Genomic DNA, 22886 nt, shown 5'->3' on the forward strand with positions numbered 1-22886 from the left:
TTTAACATTCAATCACTCCTGGTTCCATAGGATCACATCCTTTTGTGTCTTACTGTCCCTAGTCTTTGCTCCCCACCTCTGGGCCCATTTAAAAATTGTGATGTCTCTGTCTATTGAATCACAGATGTCAGAAAATTAACCTTTAAACTAAAAACACTAAAAATAACTTCCTCAGAGAGAAAACTAGAGTTAGTGTTGGAAGTCACTAATCTTTCATCAGTATATTTTATTTTCATATTAACAAATCTTTTGTGGTTTTATTGTCTGGAAGTATTACCTACTGTCCTGATCATTATCTTCAATGTTTGATTTTCGGTTAACCATGAACTTCTCTGATAATTACTGACTGAAAATTGTTACGTAGTATTCCCTGATGCTATCACACCAATGTGCTTTGCAATTAGTTCAACATTCTGAACATTAAATTAATAACTCTCCTTTCAACTTACAACGAGACTCAAAGAACAGGCTCACAGAGCAGCATTACAGATTCAGCCACGTTACTACAGGTGGGTAGCAATAGTTTTTATAATCTATTCCTTATCATCGTGAAGTGGTTTTCATATTATTTTGGGTAAATGTATTTTATTTGTCATTACATTTTGATGCTGTCAACTAGAGGGTGAATACAAAATGGACAATGCTTTAGTTTATTTCTTCTTAAAAATGTGAGGAAAATCAACAGGATCAGAAATATTAAAACAATATAACATGTTCAACAGCAATTTATAACACCCATGTAACTTCATATAGCTGAATAGGATTAGAACATTGTGAGTCAATTTTATTTTGGAGATAATTTACCCCACATCTGATCTAAAGGTTTTATATTAATCTTTTGAGTGGGGCAGATCAGGACTGGCTGTTGGTGTAACAACTGTCAGCCACGAGTCATAAGAACATAAGAAATAAGAGCAGGAGTAGGCCATCTGGCCCATCGAGCCCGCCCTGCCATTCAATAAGACCATGGCTGATCTGTCTGGAAACTCAGCTCCATCTACCTCCCTTTTCTCCATAACCCTTAATTCCCTTACAATGTAAAAAGCTATCTATCTATTTCTTAAATATATTTCATGAAGAAGTCTCAACTGCTTCCCAGGGCAGAGAATTCCACAGATTCACCCGTCTCTGAGAAAAACAGTTTCTCCTCATCCACATCCTAAATCTTCTCCCCAAACCTTGAGGCAATGTCCCCTAGTTCTAGTCTCACTGACCAATGGAAACAACTTTCCTACTTCTATCTCATCTATCCCTTTCAAAATTCTGTATGTTTCTATAGGATCCACCTGCTCCTCTCCATCCACTGCACTCATTATGTCCTCAAAGAACTCCAGTAAGTTTGTTAAACAGGATCTGCCCTTTCTGAATCCATGCTGTGTCTGTCTAATGGAGCCACTCCTTTCTAAATGTTTCACTATTTCTTCCTTAATGACAGCTTCAAGCATTTTCCAGACTACAGATGTTAAGCTAACTGGCCTATAGTTGACTGTCTTTTGCTTACACCCCTTTTTTCAAAAAGTGGTGTGAAATTTGCTGTCTTCCAATCTGCCAGGGACTGCCCAGAGTCTAGAGTGTTTTGATAAATGATTACCAACATGTCTACTATAATCTCCGTTAATTTCTTCAGCACCGTGGGATACATCCCATCAGGGCCAGGGAACTTATCTACCTTCAGGCCTTCTAGTTTGCTCATCACTATCTCTTTAGTGACAGTGATTTTATTGATGTCCTTACCACCCATTTCGTCCATAACATCCTTCTTTGGCATATTAGACCTGTCCTCCAACATGAAGGCCGACTCAAAATAGTTGTTCAATGCCTCATTTCGTTCATTTCCTCATCACCCAATATCCACTTCCCCTTATTATTTTCCAAGGGATCTACATTGACTTTAGTCACCCTCTTCTGTTTTATATATTTATAAAAAACTTCTGCTCTCTGTTTTTATATTTTGTGCTAATTTACTTTCATTATCTTCCCTTTCCTTATGTCTTGTTTACTTCCTCTCTGTTGCTTTTTAAAGTTTTCCCAATCCTCCAGTCTCCCACTACTCTTTGGGACTTTGTACACATGAGCTTTTAATTTGATAGTATCTTTTGTTCCCTTAGTTACCCAAGGCAGGGACTTCCCATACTTACTGTCCTTACTTCTGACTGGAAAATACTTTTGTTGAGCATTGTGAAAAATCTCCTTGAAAGTATTTCACTGTTCCTCAGTTGTCCTACCAAATAGCCAGTGCTCCCAATCCACATTAGTCAGCTACCCCCTCATCATGTTGCAGTCTCCTTTGCTCAAGCATAATAGACTACGAGGGGTGATTGATAAGTTTGTAGCCTAATGTAGAAGGAGTCAATTTTAGAAAACCTAGCACATTTATTTTTCAACATAGTCCCCTCCTACATTCACACAATTAGTCCAGCGGTCATGGAACATACCGATCTTGGACCTCCAGAAAGTGTCCACAGCATGGGTGATTGATAGGTTCGTGGCCTTTGGTAGAAGGAGATGAGTTTTACAGCTCTCGTTACATGCACATACAGGTCAACTCTTTTGAGTGATTATGCAGAAAGTCTGAAGTTACTAACTCATCTCCATCACCCATCTGTGGTCACTTTCTGGAGGTCCAAGATCCGTATGTCCATGACCACTGGACTAAGTGTGTAAATGTAGGCGGGGACTATGTTGAAAAATAAATGTGCTAGGTTTTCGAAATTTGACTCCTTCTACCTTATGCCATGAACTTATCAATGACCCCTCGTAGTTTTAGATCTAACTATTTCATCCTCCATCTGAATGCGAAATTCAATCATACTATGATCAGTCTTTCCAAGAGGATCCCGGACTACAAGATTGTTAATCTTATCTGTCTCGTTGCACAGGACTAGATCTAAGACAATATTTTCCCTTGTAGGTTCACTACAAGAAAGCCATCATGGATGCATTCTATGAGGTCCTCCGCAAGACATCGTTGACCAACCTGATTCACACAATCTATGTGCAAGTTAAAATCCCCCATGACAACTACCATTCCATTCTTACAAACCTCAGTTATTTCTTGGTTAATCACCTCTGCCACTGCAGTATTTTTATTAGGTGGCCTATAGACAACACCCACCAGTGACTTTTTTTTTTCCCTTTACTATTCTTAATCTCTATCCACATGGACTCCACATTCTGCTCCGTATACTTATATCATCTCTCAGAATCGCCCTGATCCCATTCGTAATCAAGATCACCACCTCCTCTGCCTTCCTATCTATCTTTCCGTATTACATCATACCTTTGGATATTTAATTCCCAGTCATCTCCACCTTGCAACCAAGTTTCTGTAATGGCCTTTAAATCAAATGCCTTGGTACTGATCTGTGCCACAAGTTCACTAACCTTCTTTCTAATACAACAGGCATTTAGATAAAGTGCCCTTAAACTCATTGTCCTTTTAGAATCTAGTTACCTTTGCGAATTTTGGTTTTTACTTTTATGCACTCTACAGTTACTTTTCACTTCACTAACTCTAGCTTTGGTCTCTGCAACACTTCCCTCTTCTTTTCTGTGTGGGTTCCCATCCCCCTGCCATATTAGTTTAAAGCCTCCCCAACAGCACTAGCAAACAATCTCCCTAAAACATTGATCCCGGACCTGCCCAGATGTAGACCGTCTGGACGGTACTGGTCCCACCTCCCCCAGAAACGGTTCCAATGCTCCAAGAATCTGAAACCCTCCCTCCTGCACCACTGCTCAAGCCACTTATTCATTCTAGCTATCCTGCCATTCCAACTCCGGCTCGCACGTGGCACCGGTAATCATCCTAAAATGATTTCCTTTGAGATCCTACTCTTTAACTTATCTCTTAACTCCCTAAATTCAATAGCTCCCGAAAGTCAGGAACAATAAACAGGTGCCATTAGAATTTCACCAATTTCACGACATATGGAGGTGATATTGTACATGATTCTGATTCTGATGACTCTCACAGAGACACCATCACAGGCAAGGAGTGAGAAAGAAAATTATTGCATCTTCTTAATCTCATTGTGTCCCGGGTGACTGCAGGCAGTAGACTTCTTTGATGTCTGGTCCATGGCAGTGACATAAATCAAAGTAAAGACCAAGAAACAAACTTTGTCCTAACGCATGTTGAGAGCTCAAAGGACTGACCTGAGCCGAGCGCTGGATTCAGTACCAACAAATGTCAAAGACTGAGAAAGCTGATTTTCTCTCTGACAATAAACCAAATGTGAAATGATTGCCAGGAAATATTTTCTTTTTCATTGTTTTGTTGCCCAGATTGATCCAGGAATATTCCCTTTGCTGAATTCAGACAGCATCTGTGAAAAGGGGAACAGTGAATTAATGTTCTAGCCTTGTACCAGAATTACTCCACTCTGATACAAAATCAAAGACTGAGGACCTGAAAAGGTTGAGTTCACTGTGGAGTAGCAAAGGCTGAAACATCCTTTGTGATAAAATGAGACCCGAATGTTCTTGACCTCTCCCTGCTTACAGCACCTTCATCAACAACACCACCAAGCCTACCCTGTCTACCCTGCACTCCACGTTTCCTCTCTTCCTTCAAAGCCAAGTTTATAAGACTGTATGACATAGGAACAGAATTAGGCCTTTTGGTCTGTGCCAACATTCCATCATGGCTGATTTATTATCCCTCTCCATTCGATTCTCCAGCTTACTCCCCATAACCTTTCATACCATTACTAATGAAGATTCCATCAACCTCCCCTTTGAATATACAAAACAACATGCCTCCACAGCTGTTTGTGGCAATGAATTCCACAGATACCCCACCTCTAGCTAAAGAAATTCCTCCTGATCTCTATTCTAAAAAGTCGTCCTTGTATTCTGAGGCTGAACCCTCTGGTTCTTGACTCCCCTACTATAGAAATATCTTCTCCACATCCACTCTATCAAGGTCTATTTGCTGATGGCACAACAGTGGTTGGTTTCATTATTAATGATAACGAGATGCCATAGAGAGTGGTGGTAGAGAGGAGTGAGCACAATAATCTGACTTTTAACGTGGGCAAGAGCAAAGAGATGATTGTGGACTTTAGGAAGGTGCAGGCTGACCATTCCTCAATGCACATAAACAGCGCATCTATGAAGAGTATTAGGAGTACTAAATTTCTGACAGTGTGCATATAACAGATGATCTCATCGTCCCTCAATGAGACTTGAGGCAGGTGAGGCTTCCCACCCCCCTATCCACCCCCAATTCTAATCATTTTTTCTACAGAACTATCGAGGGGTATCCTGACCAGTTACAGAATCAGAATCAGAATCAGAATCAGACTTTAATCGCCAAGTACCTGTACACATACAAGGACTTTACTTCCGGCAGATGTTGTCTCTCTGCTCATAACAATAATAATGATAAATATAAATGAAAATATAGATTATACATACAGGTAGTGCAATCCAAGTAATAGTTAGTCGACAGTTAACCGGCAGTTAACTGTTCAGCAAAGTGACCGCAGTAGGGAAAAACTTCTCCAGTGCCTATTAGTCTTAGTCTGGAGGGATCTGAAGCGCCTACCAGACGGAAGCAGTTCAAACAGTCCGTGCGCAGGATGGAAGGAGTCCTTTATGATGTTCCCCACCCTCTTCTTCAACCTGGAAGAGTACAGGTCCACAATAGAGGGCATGGAGGCTCCAATGATGCGCTCGGCAGTCCTCACTGTGCGCTGTAGTCTGGTTCTATCCTGCTTGGTGGCGGCTCCAAACCACACAGTGATGGAGGTGCACAGGACAGACTCAATGACTGCAGTGTAGAACTGCAGCAGCAATTCCTGAGGAAGACCATATTTCCTCAAGAGCCGCAGGAAGTACAGTTATGGAAATTGCAAGGCACCTGACTGCAAGTCCTGAGAAAGGATTGCAAGAAATGCTGAGAGGATTATTGAGGTCTTTCTTCCACCCATCATCGATGTATATCTGGAGTGATGCATAGGCCCCTAACATTGTCTATGATCCCTCCCATCCATCTAACAATCTTTTGCCACCAGCAGACAGGAGGTGCTGTTGCATGAAGACAAGACCTACCTTCAGATGGGAAGCGGCTTCTTCTCCCAGTTGTAAGACTACTGAACACCCTGTAACCACCCAAGTATCCAATAGCATTATGCTGTTTACATTTTAATTTGTGTCGTAAATGCACCTTAATTTTTGTTAATTTATTTCTTGTGATATTACTTTTTGTGTTGTGTATGAAAATTAAATGTACTGTGTTGAGCAACTTGGCCCAGAGGAACATTATTTCATTTGGTGGTAGAATTGTGCACAGTTGAATGTCAATAAACTGGACTTGAACTTGAAAACAAGTTCAAATACTTTAAAGTTCAAAGTTAAATTAATTATCAAAGTACATGCATGTCGCCACACACAACCTGAGATTTTTCTGCAGGCATACTTAGCAAATCTATGGAAAAGTAACTGTAAACAGGATCTGTAAACTGTAAACATCAGGAACTGTTAATTATAAGCAAACTGTGTAAGTGCAGATATAAATAAATAGAAATAAATAACAAGCATGAAATAACGACATAATAGAATGCATAAATGACTGTAGCTATCCCCTTTTGTTCAAGAGCCGGATGGTTGAGGGGCAGTAACTGTTCTTGAATCTGGTGGTGCAGGTCCTTAGGTGCTTGTACCTTCCATCTGATGGCAGCAGGGAGAAGACAACATGACCTGGGTGGTGAGGATCTTTGATAATGGAGACAACAACACACACAAAATGCTGATGAAACAGCAGGTCAGGCAGCATCTATAGGGAGAAGCACTGTTGACATTTCGGGCCGAGACCCTTCGTCAGGACTAACCAAAAGGAAAGATAGTAAGAGGTTTGAAAGTGGTAGGGGGAGGGGGAAATGTGAAATGATAGGAGAAGACCGGAGGGGGTGGGATGAAGCTAAGAGCTGGAAAGGTGATTGGCAAAAGTGATACAGAGCTGGAGAAGGGAAAGGATCATGGGACAGGAGGCCTCAGGAGAAAGAAAGGAGAGTGGGGAGCACCAGAGGGAGATGGAGAACAGGCAAACAACTAAATATGTCAGGGATAGGGTAAGAAGGGGAGGAGGGGCATTAACGGAAGGTAGAGAAGTCAATGTTCATGCCATCAGGTTGGAGGCTACCCAGCCGGTATATAAGTTGTTGTTCCTCCAACCTGAGTTTGGATTCATTTTGACAATAGAGGAGGCCATGGATAGACATATCAGAATGGGAATGGGATGTGGAATTAAAATGTGTGGCCACTGGGAGATCCTGCTTTCTCTGGCAGACCAAGCGTAGGTGTTCAGCGAAATGGTCTCCCAGTCTGTGTCGGGTCCCACCAATATATAAAAGGCCACGCCAGGAGCACCGGACACAGTATATCACACCAGGTGATATACTCACAGGTGAAGTGTCGCCTCAGCTGGAAGGACTGTCTGGGGCCCTGAATGGTGGTGAGGGAGGAAGTGTAAGGGCAGGTGTAGCACTTGTTCCATGTACAAGGATAAGTGCCAGGAGGGAGATCGGTGGGAAGGGATGGGGGGGGGGGGGATGAGTGGACAAGGGAGTCACGTAGGGAGCGATCCCTGCAAAAAGCAGAGGCGGGGGTAGGGAAAAATATGTTTGGTAGTGGGATCCTGTTGGAGGTGGCGGAAGTTGCGGAGAATTATACATTGGACCTGGAGGCTGGTGGGGTGGTAATTAAGGACAAGGGGAACCCTATCCTGAATGGGGTGATGAGTGAATGAGGTGAGGGCAGATGTGTGGAAAATGGGAGAGATGCATTTGAGAGCAGAGTTGATGGTGGACAAAGGGAAGCCCCTTTGTTTAAAAAAGGAAGACATCTCCTTCGTCCTGGAATGAAAAGCCTTATCCTGAGAGCAGATGCGGCGGAGACGGAGGAATTGTAAGAAGGGGATTGCCTTTTTGCAAGAGACGGGGTGGGAAGAGGAATAGTCCAGGTAGCTGTGAGAGTCTGTAGGCTTATAGTAGATATCAGTAGATAGGCCGTCTCCAGAGATGGAGACAGAAAGATCAAGAAAGGGGAGGGAGGTATCGGAAATGGACCAAGTAAATTTGAGGGCAGGGTGAAAGTTGGAGGCAAAGTTAATGAAGTCGACGAGCTCAGCATGCATGCAAGAGGCAGCGCCAATGCTGTCGTCGATGTAGCAAAGGAAAAGAGGGGGGATGGATACCAGTATAGACTTGGACATGGACTTTTCCACAAAGCCAACAAAAAGGCAGGCATAACTGGGACCCATGCAGGTGCCCATGGCTACACCCTTGGTTTGGAGGAAGTGGGAGGAGCCAAAGGAGAAATTATTGAGAGTAAGAACTAATTCCGCATAGGTTTCGCTGAACACCTACGCTCGGTCCGCCAGGAAAAGCAGGAACTCCCAGTGGCCACATATTTTAATTCCACGTCCCATTCCCATTCCGTTATGTCTATCCATGGCCTCCTCTGTTGTCAAAATGAATCCAAACTCAGGTTGGAGGAACAACACCTTATATACCGGCTGGGTAGCCTCCATGAATGGCATGAACATTGACTTCTCTAACTTCCGTTAATGCCCCTCCTCCCCTTCTTACCCCATCCCTGACATATTTAGTTGTTTGCCTGTTCTCCATCTCCCTCTGGTACTCTCCCCCCCTTTCTTTCTCCTGAGGCCTCCCATCCCATGATCCTTTCCCTTCTCCAGTTCTGTATCACTTTTGCCAATCACTTTTCCTGCTCTTAGCTTCATCCCACCCCCTCCGGTCTTCTCCTATCATTTCGCATTTCCCCCTCCCCCCACTACTTTCAAATCTCTTACTATCTTTTCTTTCGGTTAGTCCTGACGAAGGGTCTCAGCCTGAAACATTGACAGTGCTTCTCCCTACAGATGCTGCCTAGCCTGTTGTGTTCTACCAGCATTCTGTGTGTGTTGCTGTTTGAATTTGCAGCATTTGCAGATTTCCTCGTGTTTGATAATGGAGGCTGCTTTTCTACAGCAATGTTTCATGTAGATATTCTCAATGGTTGAGAGAGTTTTACCCATGATGTATTGGGCTGAATTCACTAACTTTTGTAGAATTTTCCATTAAAAGGCTTTGGTGTTCCCATACCTGGTTGTAATGAAGCCAGCCAACACACTTTGCACCATACATCAAAAGAAGTTTGCCAAGATTTTTGATGACATGCTAAATCTCCACGGAATCCTGTGGAAGATAATGTGATGTTGTGCTTTCTTTGCAATAATATTTATATGATGGGTCCAGGATAGGTCCTTTGTGGGAGTAACACCCAGTCATTTAAAGTTACTGACCCTCTCCATCTCTGATCCTGTGATGATTACTGGATCATGGACCTTTGGTTTCCATCTCCTGAAACTGACAGTTGGTTCCTTATTCTTATTGACGTGGAGTGAGAGGTTAATGTTAATTCACCACTTAGTCATTAAACTAGTTAAATTGCTCTTGGTCTCAGTTAAGAGATTGTAACTCAATACAGGATCATTGTGTTTCTGTTTGCTTGTTTGTTGTGAACATCAAAAAAAGATTCTTGCTTATGTACAGTTGAAATCAGAAGTTTACATACACCTTAGCCAAATACATTTAAACTGTTTTTCACAATTCCTGACACTTAATCTGAGAAAACGTTCCCTGCCTTAGATCAGTTAGAATCTCTACTTTATTTTAAGAGTGTGAAATGTCAGAATAATAGTAGAGAGAATGATTTATTTCAGCTTTTATTTCTTTCATCACATTCCCAGTGGGTTAGAAGTTTACATACACTGTTAGTATTTGGTAGCATTGCCTTTAAATTGTTTAACCTGGGTCAAGCGTTTTGGGTAGCCTTCCACAAGCTTCTCACAATAAGTTGCTGGAATTTTGTTCCATTCCTCCAGACAGAATTGGTGTAACTGAGTCAGGTTTGCAGGCCTCCTTGCTCGCACATGCTTTTTCAGTTCTGCCCACAAATTTTCTATTGGATTGAGGTCAGGGCTTTGTGATGGTCACTCCAATACCTTGACTTTGTTGTCCTTGAGCAATTTTGCCACAACTTTGGAGGTATGCTTGGGGTCATTGTCCATTTGGAAGACCCATTTGCAACTGAGCTTTAAGTTCCTGGCTGATGTCTTGAGAAGTTGCTACAATATATCCACATAATTTTCTTTCCTTATGATTCCATCTATTTTGTGAAGTGCACCAGTCCCTCCTGCAGCAAAGCACGCCCACAACATGATGCTGCCACCCCCATGGTCACGGTTGGGATGATGTTCTTCGGCTTGCAAGCCTCACCCTTTTTCTTCCAAACATAATGATGGTCACTAAGGCCAAACAGTTCAATTTTTGTTTCATCAGTGTGGTGAACTACATATCCCTGTCTGGACACGCCCCCTGCTGACTGCTCCTGTGGCTCCTCCCACAGACCCCGGTATAAAGGCGATTGAGGCCTCTCAGTCTCCAGGATGTAGTATGGTGGTCAACCACTGCTTGTTCCTTCTTCCAGTCAATAAAAGCCGATATCTCGCCTTTACGTCTCAGAGAGAGTCATTGATGGTGCATCAATCAGACCAGAGGACACTTCTCCAAGAAGTAAGATCTTTGTCCCCATGTGCACTTGCAAACTGTTGTCTGTTTTTTTATAGCGGTTTTAGAGCAGCAGCTTCTTCCTTGCTGAGCAGCCTTTCAGGTTATGTCAATGTAGAACTCATTTTACTGTGGATACAGATATTTGTCTGTTTCATCCAGCATCTTCACAAGGTCCTTTGCTGTTGTTCTGGGATTGATTTGCACTTTTTGCGCCAAATCACGTTCATCTCTAGGAGACAGAGTGCATCTGCTTCCTGAGCAGTATGACAGCTGTGTGGTCCCATGGTGTTTATACTTGCCTACTATTGTTTGTACAGATGAACATGGTACCTTAAGGCGTTTGGAAATTGCTCCTAAGGATGAACCAGACTTGTGGAGGTCTGCAATTTTTTTTCTGAGGTCTTGGCTGATTTCTTTTGATTTTGTTTGTAAACTTCTGACCCATTGGAATTGTGATATAGTCAATTAAAAGTGAAATAATCTGTCTGTAAACAATTGTTGGAAAAATTACTTGAGTCATGCACAAAGTAGATCTCCTCAAAGTCTTGCCAAAACTATAGTTTGCTAATATGAGATCTATGGAGTGGTTAAACAATGAGCTTTAATGACTTCAGTCTAAGTGTATGTAAACTTCTGATTTCAACTGCAAGTCAATTCAATTGCTCCAAACAATCTAGTCATATCAAATACAAGTTGTTTCAATGTCTAATGCAAATATTCCCATGACAGTTGTGGGGAACAGTCTGCCAGCCTTCTTGTTGCTGCCAGTGAACATTTTAAATAATATAGGCAATGCTTTAAAAAAGCTTGGATCTTTTATTTGCAGGACTCTTTGAAAGAACATCTCAACCTCACACCATGATCTCCATGCAGAAGGGCTGTCTCCTTGTCTCAATATTTGTGGCTGTAGGTGTTCTGTACAGTTGCTGGGAATTGGATGGGTATTATTCCATTCGAAACTACTTCTACAGAATAGTCCGGATGAAAAACAATTTTGGTACAAAAGTTTCTGATCCTGCATCTCCAGACAAGAAACCCGGGATTATGTTTGTGGAGTCGACTGACAACGTAGAGCCGACACCATTAGTGGTGTGTTCAGTGGAGTCTGCTGCTCTCCGAAACCCAGACAAACCAATCTATTACTTCATGAAGGGATTCAGTGGCAACTTGAGCCAGTATCCACAGCCTGAGTACAAAGTCATCCCATTGCTCTCCTCAGTGAGGAATGTCACCATTCTACCCTTGAATGTCACTGAACTGTTTGAAGGGACTCCATTGAAAGGCTGGTATCAAAAGGTAACCAATAACAAGATAACATTCTATTTCATAAATTAATGGTTCAACACAAGTTATTTTTTCACAATAGCACCATTAATGCAGTGTGTCTGTGAAAATTATGAGAATTCCGATGTTTTTGACATCACCTGGTCAGAAGTACTGAGGTCAGGAAAGTCTCAGGCACATCGACAAAGAACACAGAGAAAACACTGGAGGAGCTCATTAGGCCAGGCAGGATCCACGGAAAAGAGAATGTTTGGGCCCTCTACTTCAGACTCGTTCCCAGCATCGTTACTCATAGAGTGAATGCTTTGTAAGAAGACTTCCTTACCAGCTCTCTTTAATAGCCCCACTGCAGTTAATAGGTCACACTTAAGTAACAGCTTCATGGTTGGCAGCACTATGAGATTAAGCAGATTCAACTACAAGTTAAGGCTCCAAAAACTTATATTGACACTCCAGTCTGTGACAATCATTCCTTTTTGCCTGGCGTGAATGATACTGTTTTTTCCCACCTGGAAACAGAGCAGCACCTGTAGTATAGGTGACCTATATTTTCAAGGAAACTTTGCCTCATTTGCACAGTTACAAGCAGTTTACAATATCCTGGCATCTATTTTTTTAGATATTTACAAATTCGAGATTATGCTAAGAAATATATACCTAACTTCGAGGTTTTAGACAAATGTGAGTCCCTGGAGGCAGTAAATAAATTTGATCCGGTTACTCGTAGTGTGGTATTGTAGCGGTGTGCTACAAGCAGCGCTAAAATTACGACACGGAGTCGGTAACTGCAGTCGAAGGAAAAACTTTATTCGAAAACTTCAGCCTCACTTTTAAGCCTCTGTCAACCGGCCCCCCATGGCGAAGAGGCTCCAAAGCTCTGTGCTCGCAAACCCCCGTAGGCTATCTAATTGTGAGTCGGTTCGCATACGCTAGGAAATGAGCCGCCACAGTATCCTATTTTTATCAGATCCTACGTAATGGAGCTTGAGTGAATACTGCAGGTCTTAAACAGGCGTGGGTGGATGAACTGGGTATAGAACTGACAGAGGAGGTCTGGGATGAGTGTTTAAAGAGTATACTTGATTTTTAGGTCGATGTTAGACACAGACTCATACAGTTTAAAACATTACATAGACTCCATTATTCTAAAGAAATGTTGTACAGCTTCTACCCAAATGTTTCACCAGTTTGTAATTGATGTAAATCTGAGAAAAGTAACTTGTCATATTCATTCTGGTTATGTTGTAAGCTTTATGCAGACTGGAAAAATATTTTTTACTGTTTCTCTGAGGCTTTTGGGAAGTGATGGGAACCAGACCTGCTCATAGCCATCCTTGGAGCAACAAGCTCCTTATCTTCAGCCAATATGTATGAAAAAGTGGCTGTATTGTTTGGAATGGTGATTGCTAAGAAGTTAATCCTGCAAATGTGGAAAATGGACTCTGTGCCTACATACAGTCTGAGGCTGAGAGAACTGGCAAACACTTTACATTTGGTGAGACTGAGACTATGTAATGAGGATAGAGGGGACATCTTTGAAAGGATATGGGGCCCTGTATTGATCTTTCTTACAGGGTGAGGACTGAGGTTTTTTGGTGATGTGCACCTCTGCTGTGTATGTTTACTTTTTGCCTTTTTATTTTTTCTCTCTTTTGCTGCTCAATATTTAATTTGATTTTGCTATGGTTGTGCTGTATTTTTTTTTCCGTTAGTTTTTTTGTTAGTTTTTTCCAAGTCTGTTCACATAAAACAATAAGCTATATTTTTAAAAAAAGAAGCACTGAGGCCTGAAAGTCTCAGGTACTTTGATAAAGAACACAGACAAAACACTGGAGAAACTCATTAGGTCAGGCAGATCCATGGAAAAGAGAATGTTTGGGCCCAAGACCATTCAACAAGTCCGAAGAATGAAAAGATGAGGAGTAAACACAAAGTACACTGCAGATGCTCTGGTCAAATCAACATGTACAAACAAGCTGGATGAACTCAACAGGTCATGCAGCATCCATTGAAAGGAGCAGTCGATGTTTTGGGCCAAGACCCAAGGGTCATCCAGCTTGTTTGTACATGTTGAAGATGAGAAGTAGATTTAAATGCTGCGGGGAAGGGAGGGAGAAACACAAATTGATAGGTGAAACCAGGAGGGGGCTGGGCATGAAGTAAAGAGCTGAAAAGTTGATTGGTGAAAGAGATACAGGGCTAGAGAAGGAGAAATATAATAGGAGAAGACAGAAGGCCATGGAAGAAGGAAAATTGGGGAGGAGCACCAGAGGGAGGTGATGGGAAGACAACAAGATAAGGTAAGAGAATAGGGGATGGGGAATGGTGAAGAAGAGGGGAGGGGGGCATTACTGGAAACTCGAGAAACAGATGTTCATGCCATCAGGTTGGAGGCTACCCAGACGGAAAATAAAGAGTTGTTCCTCCAGCCTGAACATGGCCTTATCAAATTCATGGTATCGTGAAGGGCTTCAGAAGATTAACTGAATTCAGAATGACCTGTGATGCACTCCAATCAATTTGACTACTCTGTATCTGATTCTGATAAATTTCTCCAGTTATATTCTGCATTTTCTCGGTCTATATCTGTTTTCCTAACTCTTCTATATCAAAAATATTGACCATTGCAAACCTGAACGTATAACATACTTTGATGAATTCCAATAGTACTCTCATTTTCAATTTTTGATTGACTTAAATTCAAAGCCGCTTAGTTGTCTCCCAAGAAAATAAGTAAATAATTGGCTCTTTGTAGACAGACACCATTCAGAAGCCATTATTTCAGTTCTAAAATTAGCTACATTTGCTAGTACCCTGGTACCAATGTGACAAATCCCCTTTATCTGCAAAGGCTGTTCCTATCCCTTTGTGTTATGCTGGGTCTCATTAAATTTAGGATCCAGCTACTTGAGGTTGTAAGTAGTCAATTTTACTTTCATTTGACTTTATTCTCCTGTAACACAGAACTGTAATTTCTGCTCTTAGCTCCAGTGCTAATTTTCAATAATAAATCATTTTAAGTTCATAATTTCTAATTGATTTCTAACCCATCCAATCCAGGCTCCCAATTGTCTTTGGACTCAAGCAATTCATCTTTTTTTTTCCCATCCAATTTCATTTCTTGATTGGGGTGGCCAGAGCCAGTATGCTTTCTACCTTTTCTTCATTTTCTTCACAAAACTCCTCTGATTCTCAGAATGGAGAAATTCCTCCTTTGGTCAAATCTGTTGCAATCTACATGAAACAACAATTCCAATCTCAAATCTTCCAAATCAGGATTACCATGTTCATCGATTGTCGGGTCTTCAAAATTGGAACCATCATCTACATCAATTGTTACATGCCAATCATGATAATGTCCCTGTTGCTACCCCACTACTTTCAATTGGGGATGTGATACCATCCAATTTTATTTGGAGAAATCAGTATCCTGTATACTGATTTGCTTTGTCTATAATTTTCATGGGGCCCTGCAAACCTTGTATTTAAAAATGAGGTGAATTGATAAAGCCACTGTATTCCTTGTTATCATCAGTTCATAAGGCAAAACACCTGCCCTGTTGTTCCATGTTGTTGCATAATTTTGGTCATATTTTTTAATGTTCGGTTTGTTCTGTCCACCATTCCACTGGTCTGTGGTTTATAGGGTTTACGTGGTTTATTTCCACAATCTCTTCTTGATCCTTAAATGTGCCATGACAACTTGCATTATGAGGGAGGGCTGTAAAACATGTGTCTTGATCCAATTCTACACTTCTAGGGAATTCCCAGAGAGTGAAAACCCTTTTCAATAAGACTTTTACAGTGGCTTTGGCCATGTTCGTCTTCATCGGGAAAGCTGCCACCCACTCTGTTAAGAATCTAGAAAACCAAGATAATGATATCCTCCGTGAGTAGCAAAGGTCAATGTAATATATCTGCATATTGGTCCAAGATTCCTCTACTGTTCTGGAAGGTCAAAGTGCTCCTTTTTAACATTTTTTTCAGAATTGCATTGTGCACAGATCAAGCAATTCTTGAAATGGTGCTCCACGTTGTCCTTCATCCAAGGCCACCAACACATCTCCTTTATCTTTTCCAGGGTGCTATTGGCTCCTAGGTTTTCCCATAAATCATCATACCAATAGATCATCTAATTTCTTCCTCCCTCTGGGACCACAAACTTCCCTTCATGATGGACTGCTCCATCCATAACATGTACATCCTTCTGCTCTTTGTACATTTCTGACCGTGCTCCTACTATTATTTTTTAAAATTCTTTACCTTTTTTCTACTTCTCAGTTAAATTCATGAGTTTAAACTGTCGTCCATTCTGCCTTCCCATCTTTGTGGCTGCCATTCCTGCCCTTTTAAAGCACCTTGCTTCACTAACTCATCAGCATTCCTATTTCCCACTTGGAACAACTTTGAGTGAGCTTTCACCTTTATGACTCCATATTCTTTCAAAGGTACATTTAATATCAGAGAAACGTATACAGTATACATTCTAAAATGCTTTTTCTTCGCAACCATCCATGAAAACAGAGGAGTGCTCCAAAAGAATGAATGACAGTTAAATGCTAGAACCCCCATTCCCCTCTCCCATGTATAAGCAGTAGTGAAGCAACAACCCTCCACTCCATCAACAAAACAAAGCATTGGCACCCACCACCAAGGACTCAAGTGTGCAGCAAAACATCAGCAAAAACACAGACTTGCTGTACCCCAACGACTACACGTTCACCCAGTATTCGCCATACCACAGGCTTTCTCTCTCCTTAATAAGGGACAAAGAGGTGTCTCCATTTCACTGTGAGAGGGGAGACATAACAAACAACTCGCTGGTTTATGATGCTAACAGTCAGTTGCTTTGCTTTTTCCAAGCTCTGTGCTCAAAGGTCTCAGGTCTCTGGGCACACAGCCATAGATCTTCCAACTCCCATGACACTCCAACCAGGACACCAACTTTCAATCTGCCCATCTCCAGAGCCATGAGATCTTGGACCTCTGCAGGCTTCTTAGTCCATGCCTTTGGCATGTTGCATAACGGCCAGTCAGGAAATCCCAAGAATAGGTCCCAGTCCTGCAAAGCACTGAAGTCAGCATGTAACTCCAGGTCAGGGTCAAAAGAACTTGAAAGGGGAAAAATAGAGATATTAAAGATGGAAATAGAGCTGTTTCCAAAGATGCAAGCAAAGGAGTCAACATTTAGTGCCATCATGAATAAGCTCCACCCTTCAGTTCCCCTTTGCTTTTTCAGATATATATGGTGATGGAGCCCCAGATGAGAGAGGCTTTCCATCATCTGAAACAACCTCTCTTGCTTCTCACAGAGGCTATTACAAACATAAGTACTATCAGAGTGTATGACTGATCCAGGTGGAAAACATTCTGGGTGACTAAGCATATATCCTACAGTTGTCAATTCTGCTGCCCAGGCACTCATGGTGTTGGGTAAGTTTAAGGCTATGCTCTATCTTTTCTAGCCATTTTCATCTTGTACATATATGCCACCTCCAGTTCTCCTCACACCCATCTGTACTAACGAGAGGACATCTACAAAAATTTTAAAAATGGGCTTTCCTTTAATGTGTCTGTGTTCAAGGTAATTACCCTGTCTAATCTTCCTCTACGCCTCCTTATTATTTTGATACAAATGTTCCCTTGGGTTAATCTGCTGTTATATACTGACCCCCATGTGGTTCTCCAGTACAATGAAGATTATCTACAAGGAAGGTAAAAATTTTGATATCCTTTACAGCTACATCTCAACCCTGCTGTGCCAAGACTGACTGACCAAGATATTTTAATTTGAACATCCAACAGCTGGTGAATAAATACCGAAAGACTGTCTGGACCAGTCCAATATTTAAATTGAACTATACACACTGTACAAAACACTGGTTGCTTCAGAACTATTTTTCCAAGGAATCAATGTGTTAAAAGTCTTGGAAGTTAAGGAATAGAAAAGATATTACCAGTTAGAAAGGAGTTTCCTCTGCTGGCCACATGTTCCTCGTCATCCTGTTTCGAACCTCCTCGTGACCACGGGGCTCTTCATATTTGCGATAGTTGTTCTCCTACAGAGTTACTGCCACCAACAAACGTGAAGCTTCTGCTTTTATATATATTTCTTCTCGATTGAAGGATCGCACTCCAGTGTCACTGGCTGTAGGTCACGGGGCTGACATTTAATATCTTCTTATTTGCTCTGCTACAGGCCAGCATCCATTTTTTGTCCACTTCCCAGCAAGTGATAATCAGTCATTTATGCCTCTTTGTCCTCAATCAGCCACCAGGCTGAATTACACAAACCAGCATTCAGAAGCCTGCATGTTATATCCAACCAAAGAACACCTCACAAGTAAATTCTTATTTGGAAATGGACCCAAGTTCAGCAGATTACCTGAGGCATCGCTGTGTCAATTTTATAACACAGAAAGCCAAGCAAGTTGATCTCACACATTGGAGGACGTAAAATAGTTCCACAAAATGGTAGCCTCCATCTCCAAACACATGGCAGGGACCAAAGCATTTGGTCCATCTGTTTCCACTGTCCTTGATTCATTTGAATTCACTGATTTGCAGACTCTAGCTCTTTCTGGCCAACACAACCAATGTGCACAGAAAGATAAATTGTACAAAATAGTGAGACCATAATTTGTAGACTCCTTGAAAGTGCATTTGTAGGTTGTGGAATCAGATCAGTATTAAGGTGAGTGAAGTGATCCACACTGTTTCAGGAGCTCAATGGTTGTAGGGAAATTACTGTTCCTGAACATAGTAGCATGGGAACTAAGGCTGCTGCAAAGCCTGCCCGATGGTAGCACTGAGAGAAGTGCCTGACCTGGATGCTGGACGTTCTTGATGATGGATGCTGCTTTCTTCTGTCAACACTGTTTGTAAATGTACTGGATGGTGAGGCGGGGGCTTTGCCTGTGATCGATTAGGCTGCAACCAACGCTTACTGTAGATGTCTCCATTCCTGAGAATTGGTGTTTCCTTAGTAGCCTGTGGTGTAACTAGTCATGAGTCTCTCCACTGCGTGGGTAGGGAGGTCTGTCAAAGGTTCAGACGATGTGTTGAATCTGTCAAACATCTAAAAGAGTAGAGGCGCTCTTGTGAGAGCTGGTCAGTGGTAAGTGGATCCAGATGAGAAGGGGTTGATTGGTTGATGGTGTGAGTAGGGATGGGAAGTGTGGACACAGAATCAGTTTCATTACATCTGTCAAGTGTCATGAAATCTGTTGTTTTTCAGCAGCAGTAGGTATGATAAATTCTGATAAGTTATGATATTATGATAAATTAGAGAAATATATGGTGCAAAAAGACAAATAAAAGACAAAAAGGACAAATACTATACATCTGGTGTATAGTAATAGTTTCTTGGCTCTCCAGCAAGCATTTAAATTTCTGTGTAGCTCTCATGGTGGGAAACTCCAGATGTCTGAATTATCCTCTTTACAGTGCAACGAATATTGTGGTGGACTGTGAATTGGCAGCAATCTTTCTGAGGCAGAAAAATATGACCAGCATTCCAAATCAGCATTCACAGGGGACATTGTCAGTCTGTGTGTATACTTCATGTCTAAATCTAGTGTGAATGGTGTGCACTGTAGACAGTTCAAATTCCAAGGCTGAAGAGTGGCGTGATGAATATGTCCAAAATAATAAGGGAAATAGAAAGTGGAGATAGTAAAAAATACGTAAAATAAACTGGTTTTAGCTGTAGGAAATGCCTAAGTTTAATTTCTCAGGGTGGTAGCAATTTGGTTTGCAACCTGGGATTCATGGAGGTGTCCATTGCATCAAAAAGGTTGGGAACTCCTGGTAGAGGGATATGGGCTAAATACAGGCAAATGGGATGAGGTCAGTTCAGAAGATTTGGGTTAAAGGACCTGTTTATGTGTTGTAAAACTGTTCACTTCTGGACTGTATGACTCCAAATGGGATTAGTATAAATGAGTGCAGTGAGCTGTGCTGAATGATTTGTTTCTACCTCTACAATTCAACAACTTTCTTTCTCAGTGAGTAATGAGGGTGACAGGTTAAATTCCTTTTCCAAGGGATGGAACCACTGAATTAATCTGGATTGGGGGACAGGTCTGGAGGATATTTACATGGGCCTTTGCATGGAATATTTCTCTTCTGCAGAGTGGGATTGTGTGGAACGAACATTTCTCACACTCCCTCAGAATACTGGTTGTAGTGTTTTTGTGTGATGGCTGCAGCTACTGCACACTGGGCTGTCTGACTGAATGATCTTGATCTTGTATGAACAAGAGATGTTTTAGAAAGAATGAAAATTAACTTGATAAATCAAAATTTTCTTTTTTTCATTTTACTACAGGTAAACCCAGAAATGGAGACGTTTTGGACACATGTGCTTGCTGATGGCTGCAGATTGGCACTGCTCTGGAAATATGGAGGAATCTACCTGGATACTGACATTATATCACTGAGGTCTATGCCATTTGAGAACTTTACGTGTCCACAGAGCACAGAAATGTTCAGTAATGGGGCAATCGGTTTCCATCTTAAGCACCATACCTTTTTGTGGAATTGCATGGAAGATTTTGTGGCCCAATACAATGGAGATATTTGGGGTGAACAAGGTCCTCAACTGATCACACGTGCGCTGAAGAGATGGTGCAATACTAGTAAACTAGACACATTTATTGGCAAGGAATGCAATGGCATCTCTTTATGGATCACAAATCGTTTCTATCCAGTCCAGTATCAAGCATGGGAGAGGTACTATGTTCCCTGGAACAAAGAGGATATAGAGCAGACCTTCTCAGCTACATATGGAGCACATGTCTGGAATTATATGAATTCCAGAAAGGAAAGAGGTATTGTGGCTGGAAGTGGATCAGTAATTGAACATTTCTCACAACTGCATTGTCCAATTACATACAAAAATTTAGTTTAACCCAGAAGTAGTACCTTGTCATTTAGGACTTGATATTTTACAATAATTGACAAAATGAAGTAAACACATTTTCCTAAATGTCAACATATAATGTCCATGAAAATCTCTTGAACATAAGTGTAATCAATGATGGATTCATCGTCATCCTAGGTCTTCTAACACAGTTCATCTAATCTAGATACCATGCAGTTCAGTTGTCGACTATCAATCAGACAGAAATACAAATTTCCCACTGCAGGTTTGTAAAATGCATTGCATTTTGCTACATTTAGATTTGTCATAATGTTCATTGCTTTGTATTTGGAAGAATGGTAATCCTGATTGTGTGTTGACAGAGTAGAGAGTGGCCAAGCACTTAGGAAGATTTCCATGAAGAACATGACTATATTTCAAAGGTTGAATGGTCCAACTTAATATCAGAGAATGTACATTATACAGTATACAAGCTGAAATCATCCCCTCCCTCCACTTATTACAGCAAAAGCATCAACCTCCCACCACCCACAATGTAATAACCCCAAAGACAATGATGCGGAGTCCATCAAAAAATCTACTGTCCATGCCAACACTATGACAACACAAGAGGTCATCTCTCTCACTCATGAGGGAGAGGGAGAGAAATCACTCCTGCCACAGTGAGAGGGGAGGCCAAACAGCTTGCCTTTTCAATGTTATGATGAGCAGCAGCTAACTCCAGTTCCCTTAACTCAAGAATAATCAAAGTCTCTCTCAAGCCAGAACTTACTAATAGGGAAAAAATATAATATAAAATTTTCAGCATAGGAAATATATATGTTTTGCTGAGGAAAAGTCTAACTTTAAAAAAAACTGATCATTTTTAACTTCACGATCTGGGGACATTATTTCAGAGGACGAAGAACATCAAGTCACTGGCTTCCAGTTCACGTCAAATTGCTTGGCAGTCTCCAGATATGAATGTCTATTGGTGAAAGCAACACAGAATTTCAACAGTAACAGGATAATGTGCTTCAATTTTTGTCTATTACTGCTCAGTTTATGTTTAATATTTGAACTGAGAGTTAAGATCACCAATCACATTTGGTAAGGCATCTCTTACAGGAAGTGTAACAGTTCATGTCATTGCTGTAAATCTGGAACTTTTGCAGTTACTCTACATTTAGAAGAGTTAATATGCATGTGGAAACTTGCAATGGAAAATTGTAAAATCAAAATCAGCTAGCAAGTAATATCTAATAACAACAACAATATAAAGACTTAGCAGTATTTTGGTGTTCACTCCAACAAACAATGGAGTCAACATCTCCTTCCACTAGTCAAAGTGTGGAAACAGGCCAGTCACAGCTGTGTTTTCACCCAATTAGCCATTGGTGATTGAGCTGCAGCTCCAGTTCCCTAACACAGCTTGTAAGGAGCTGCAGCTGTGTGTACTTCAAGCAGATATACAGCAACTATTAGTGCGACTGGAAATCTCCCAGATCTCCCATATCTGACATTAAGAACACACCTCTAACCCTGGTTCCATCGTCACAACTCTAGCTAATCAGTAACAGACAAAGACAGAAATAAACTCTGCATAAGCTTACTGTAGCCGACACCTCTTCTTGCCAAAGCCTCAAGTACTCCCTCTAATTTGACACACTCACACAATGGCTGTTCCATCTAAGCTCCGTGAATAGTTTTGAAAGGCTTCATTCATGCTCACTCCACATAAACAAGCAACAGGTCGATATACTTTGTGCATACTGCTAAGTTCTAAAATGTCCCTCTTGGGTCCTAAATCTCTCATTCACTCTCCACAAACATACAATTGCTCACAATAACTTATGCCCTCAAAAAAGTTCCAAAATGGCCCGCTGGCTTTTCAAATTTTGCGCTCACTCACAAACAAGTGAGTGTCAAAAATCACCGTGGATCTCCACCATCCAGGTCATGCCACCTCGTCCTTCTTATGGAGCTTGAAGTCCCACTTCACCAGATTTAGGAACATCCACTTTTCTATAACCATTCATTTCTTGAATCAAACAGACATCCTAATCCTTCTTCAGTGATGGGTAGAATGCCTCTTGCACTCCGTAGACTCTCTTTTGTTGAATTATTTTTTTACCAATATATGTAAATTCATGCTCTAA

The 22886-nt window shown here is 41.3% G+C and overlaps 1 protein-coding gene across 1 annotated transcript; it reads left to right on the top strand.

The window, feature by feature from the left end:
• Positions 1–11561: 11561 nt before the first annotated feature.
• On the top strand, positions 11562–20775 carry LOC132403732 (alpha-1,4-N-acetylglucosaminyltransferase-like). Its single transcript, XM_059987369.1, has 2 exons — positions 11562–11876; positions 20194–20775. The coding sequence occupies exons 1-2, from the start codon at positions 11562–11564 to the stop codon at positions 20773–20775; spliced, it is 897 nt and encodes a 298-aa protein (XP_059843352.1).
• The last annotated feature ends 2111 nt before the right edge of the window (positions 20776–22886 follow it).

Source organism: Hypanus sabinus, chromosome 2 (genome assembly GCF_030144855.1).
Source record: "Hypanus sabinus isolate sHypSab1 chromosome 2, sHypSab1.hap1, whole genome shotgun sequence".
NCBI classification, from domain to species: domain Eukaryota; kingdom Metazoa; phylum Chordata; class Chondrichthyes; order Myliobatiformes; family Dasyatidae; genus Hypanus; species Hypanus sabinus.

Coding starts and splice junctions, on each gene's coding strand:
- LOC132403732 (XM_059987369.1), top strand. CDS start 11,562: ATGAAAAACAATTTTGGTACAAAAGTTTCTGATCCTGCATCTCCAGAC. Junction 11,877..20,193: donor TGAAAGGCTGGTATCAAAAG/GTAACCAATAAC, acceptor ATTTTACTACAG/GTAAACCCAGAAATGGAGAC.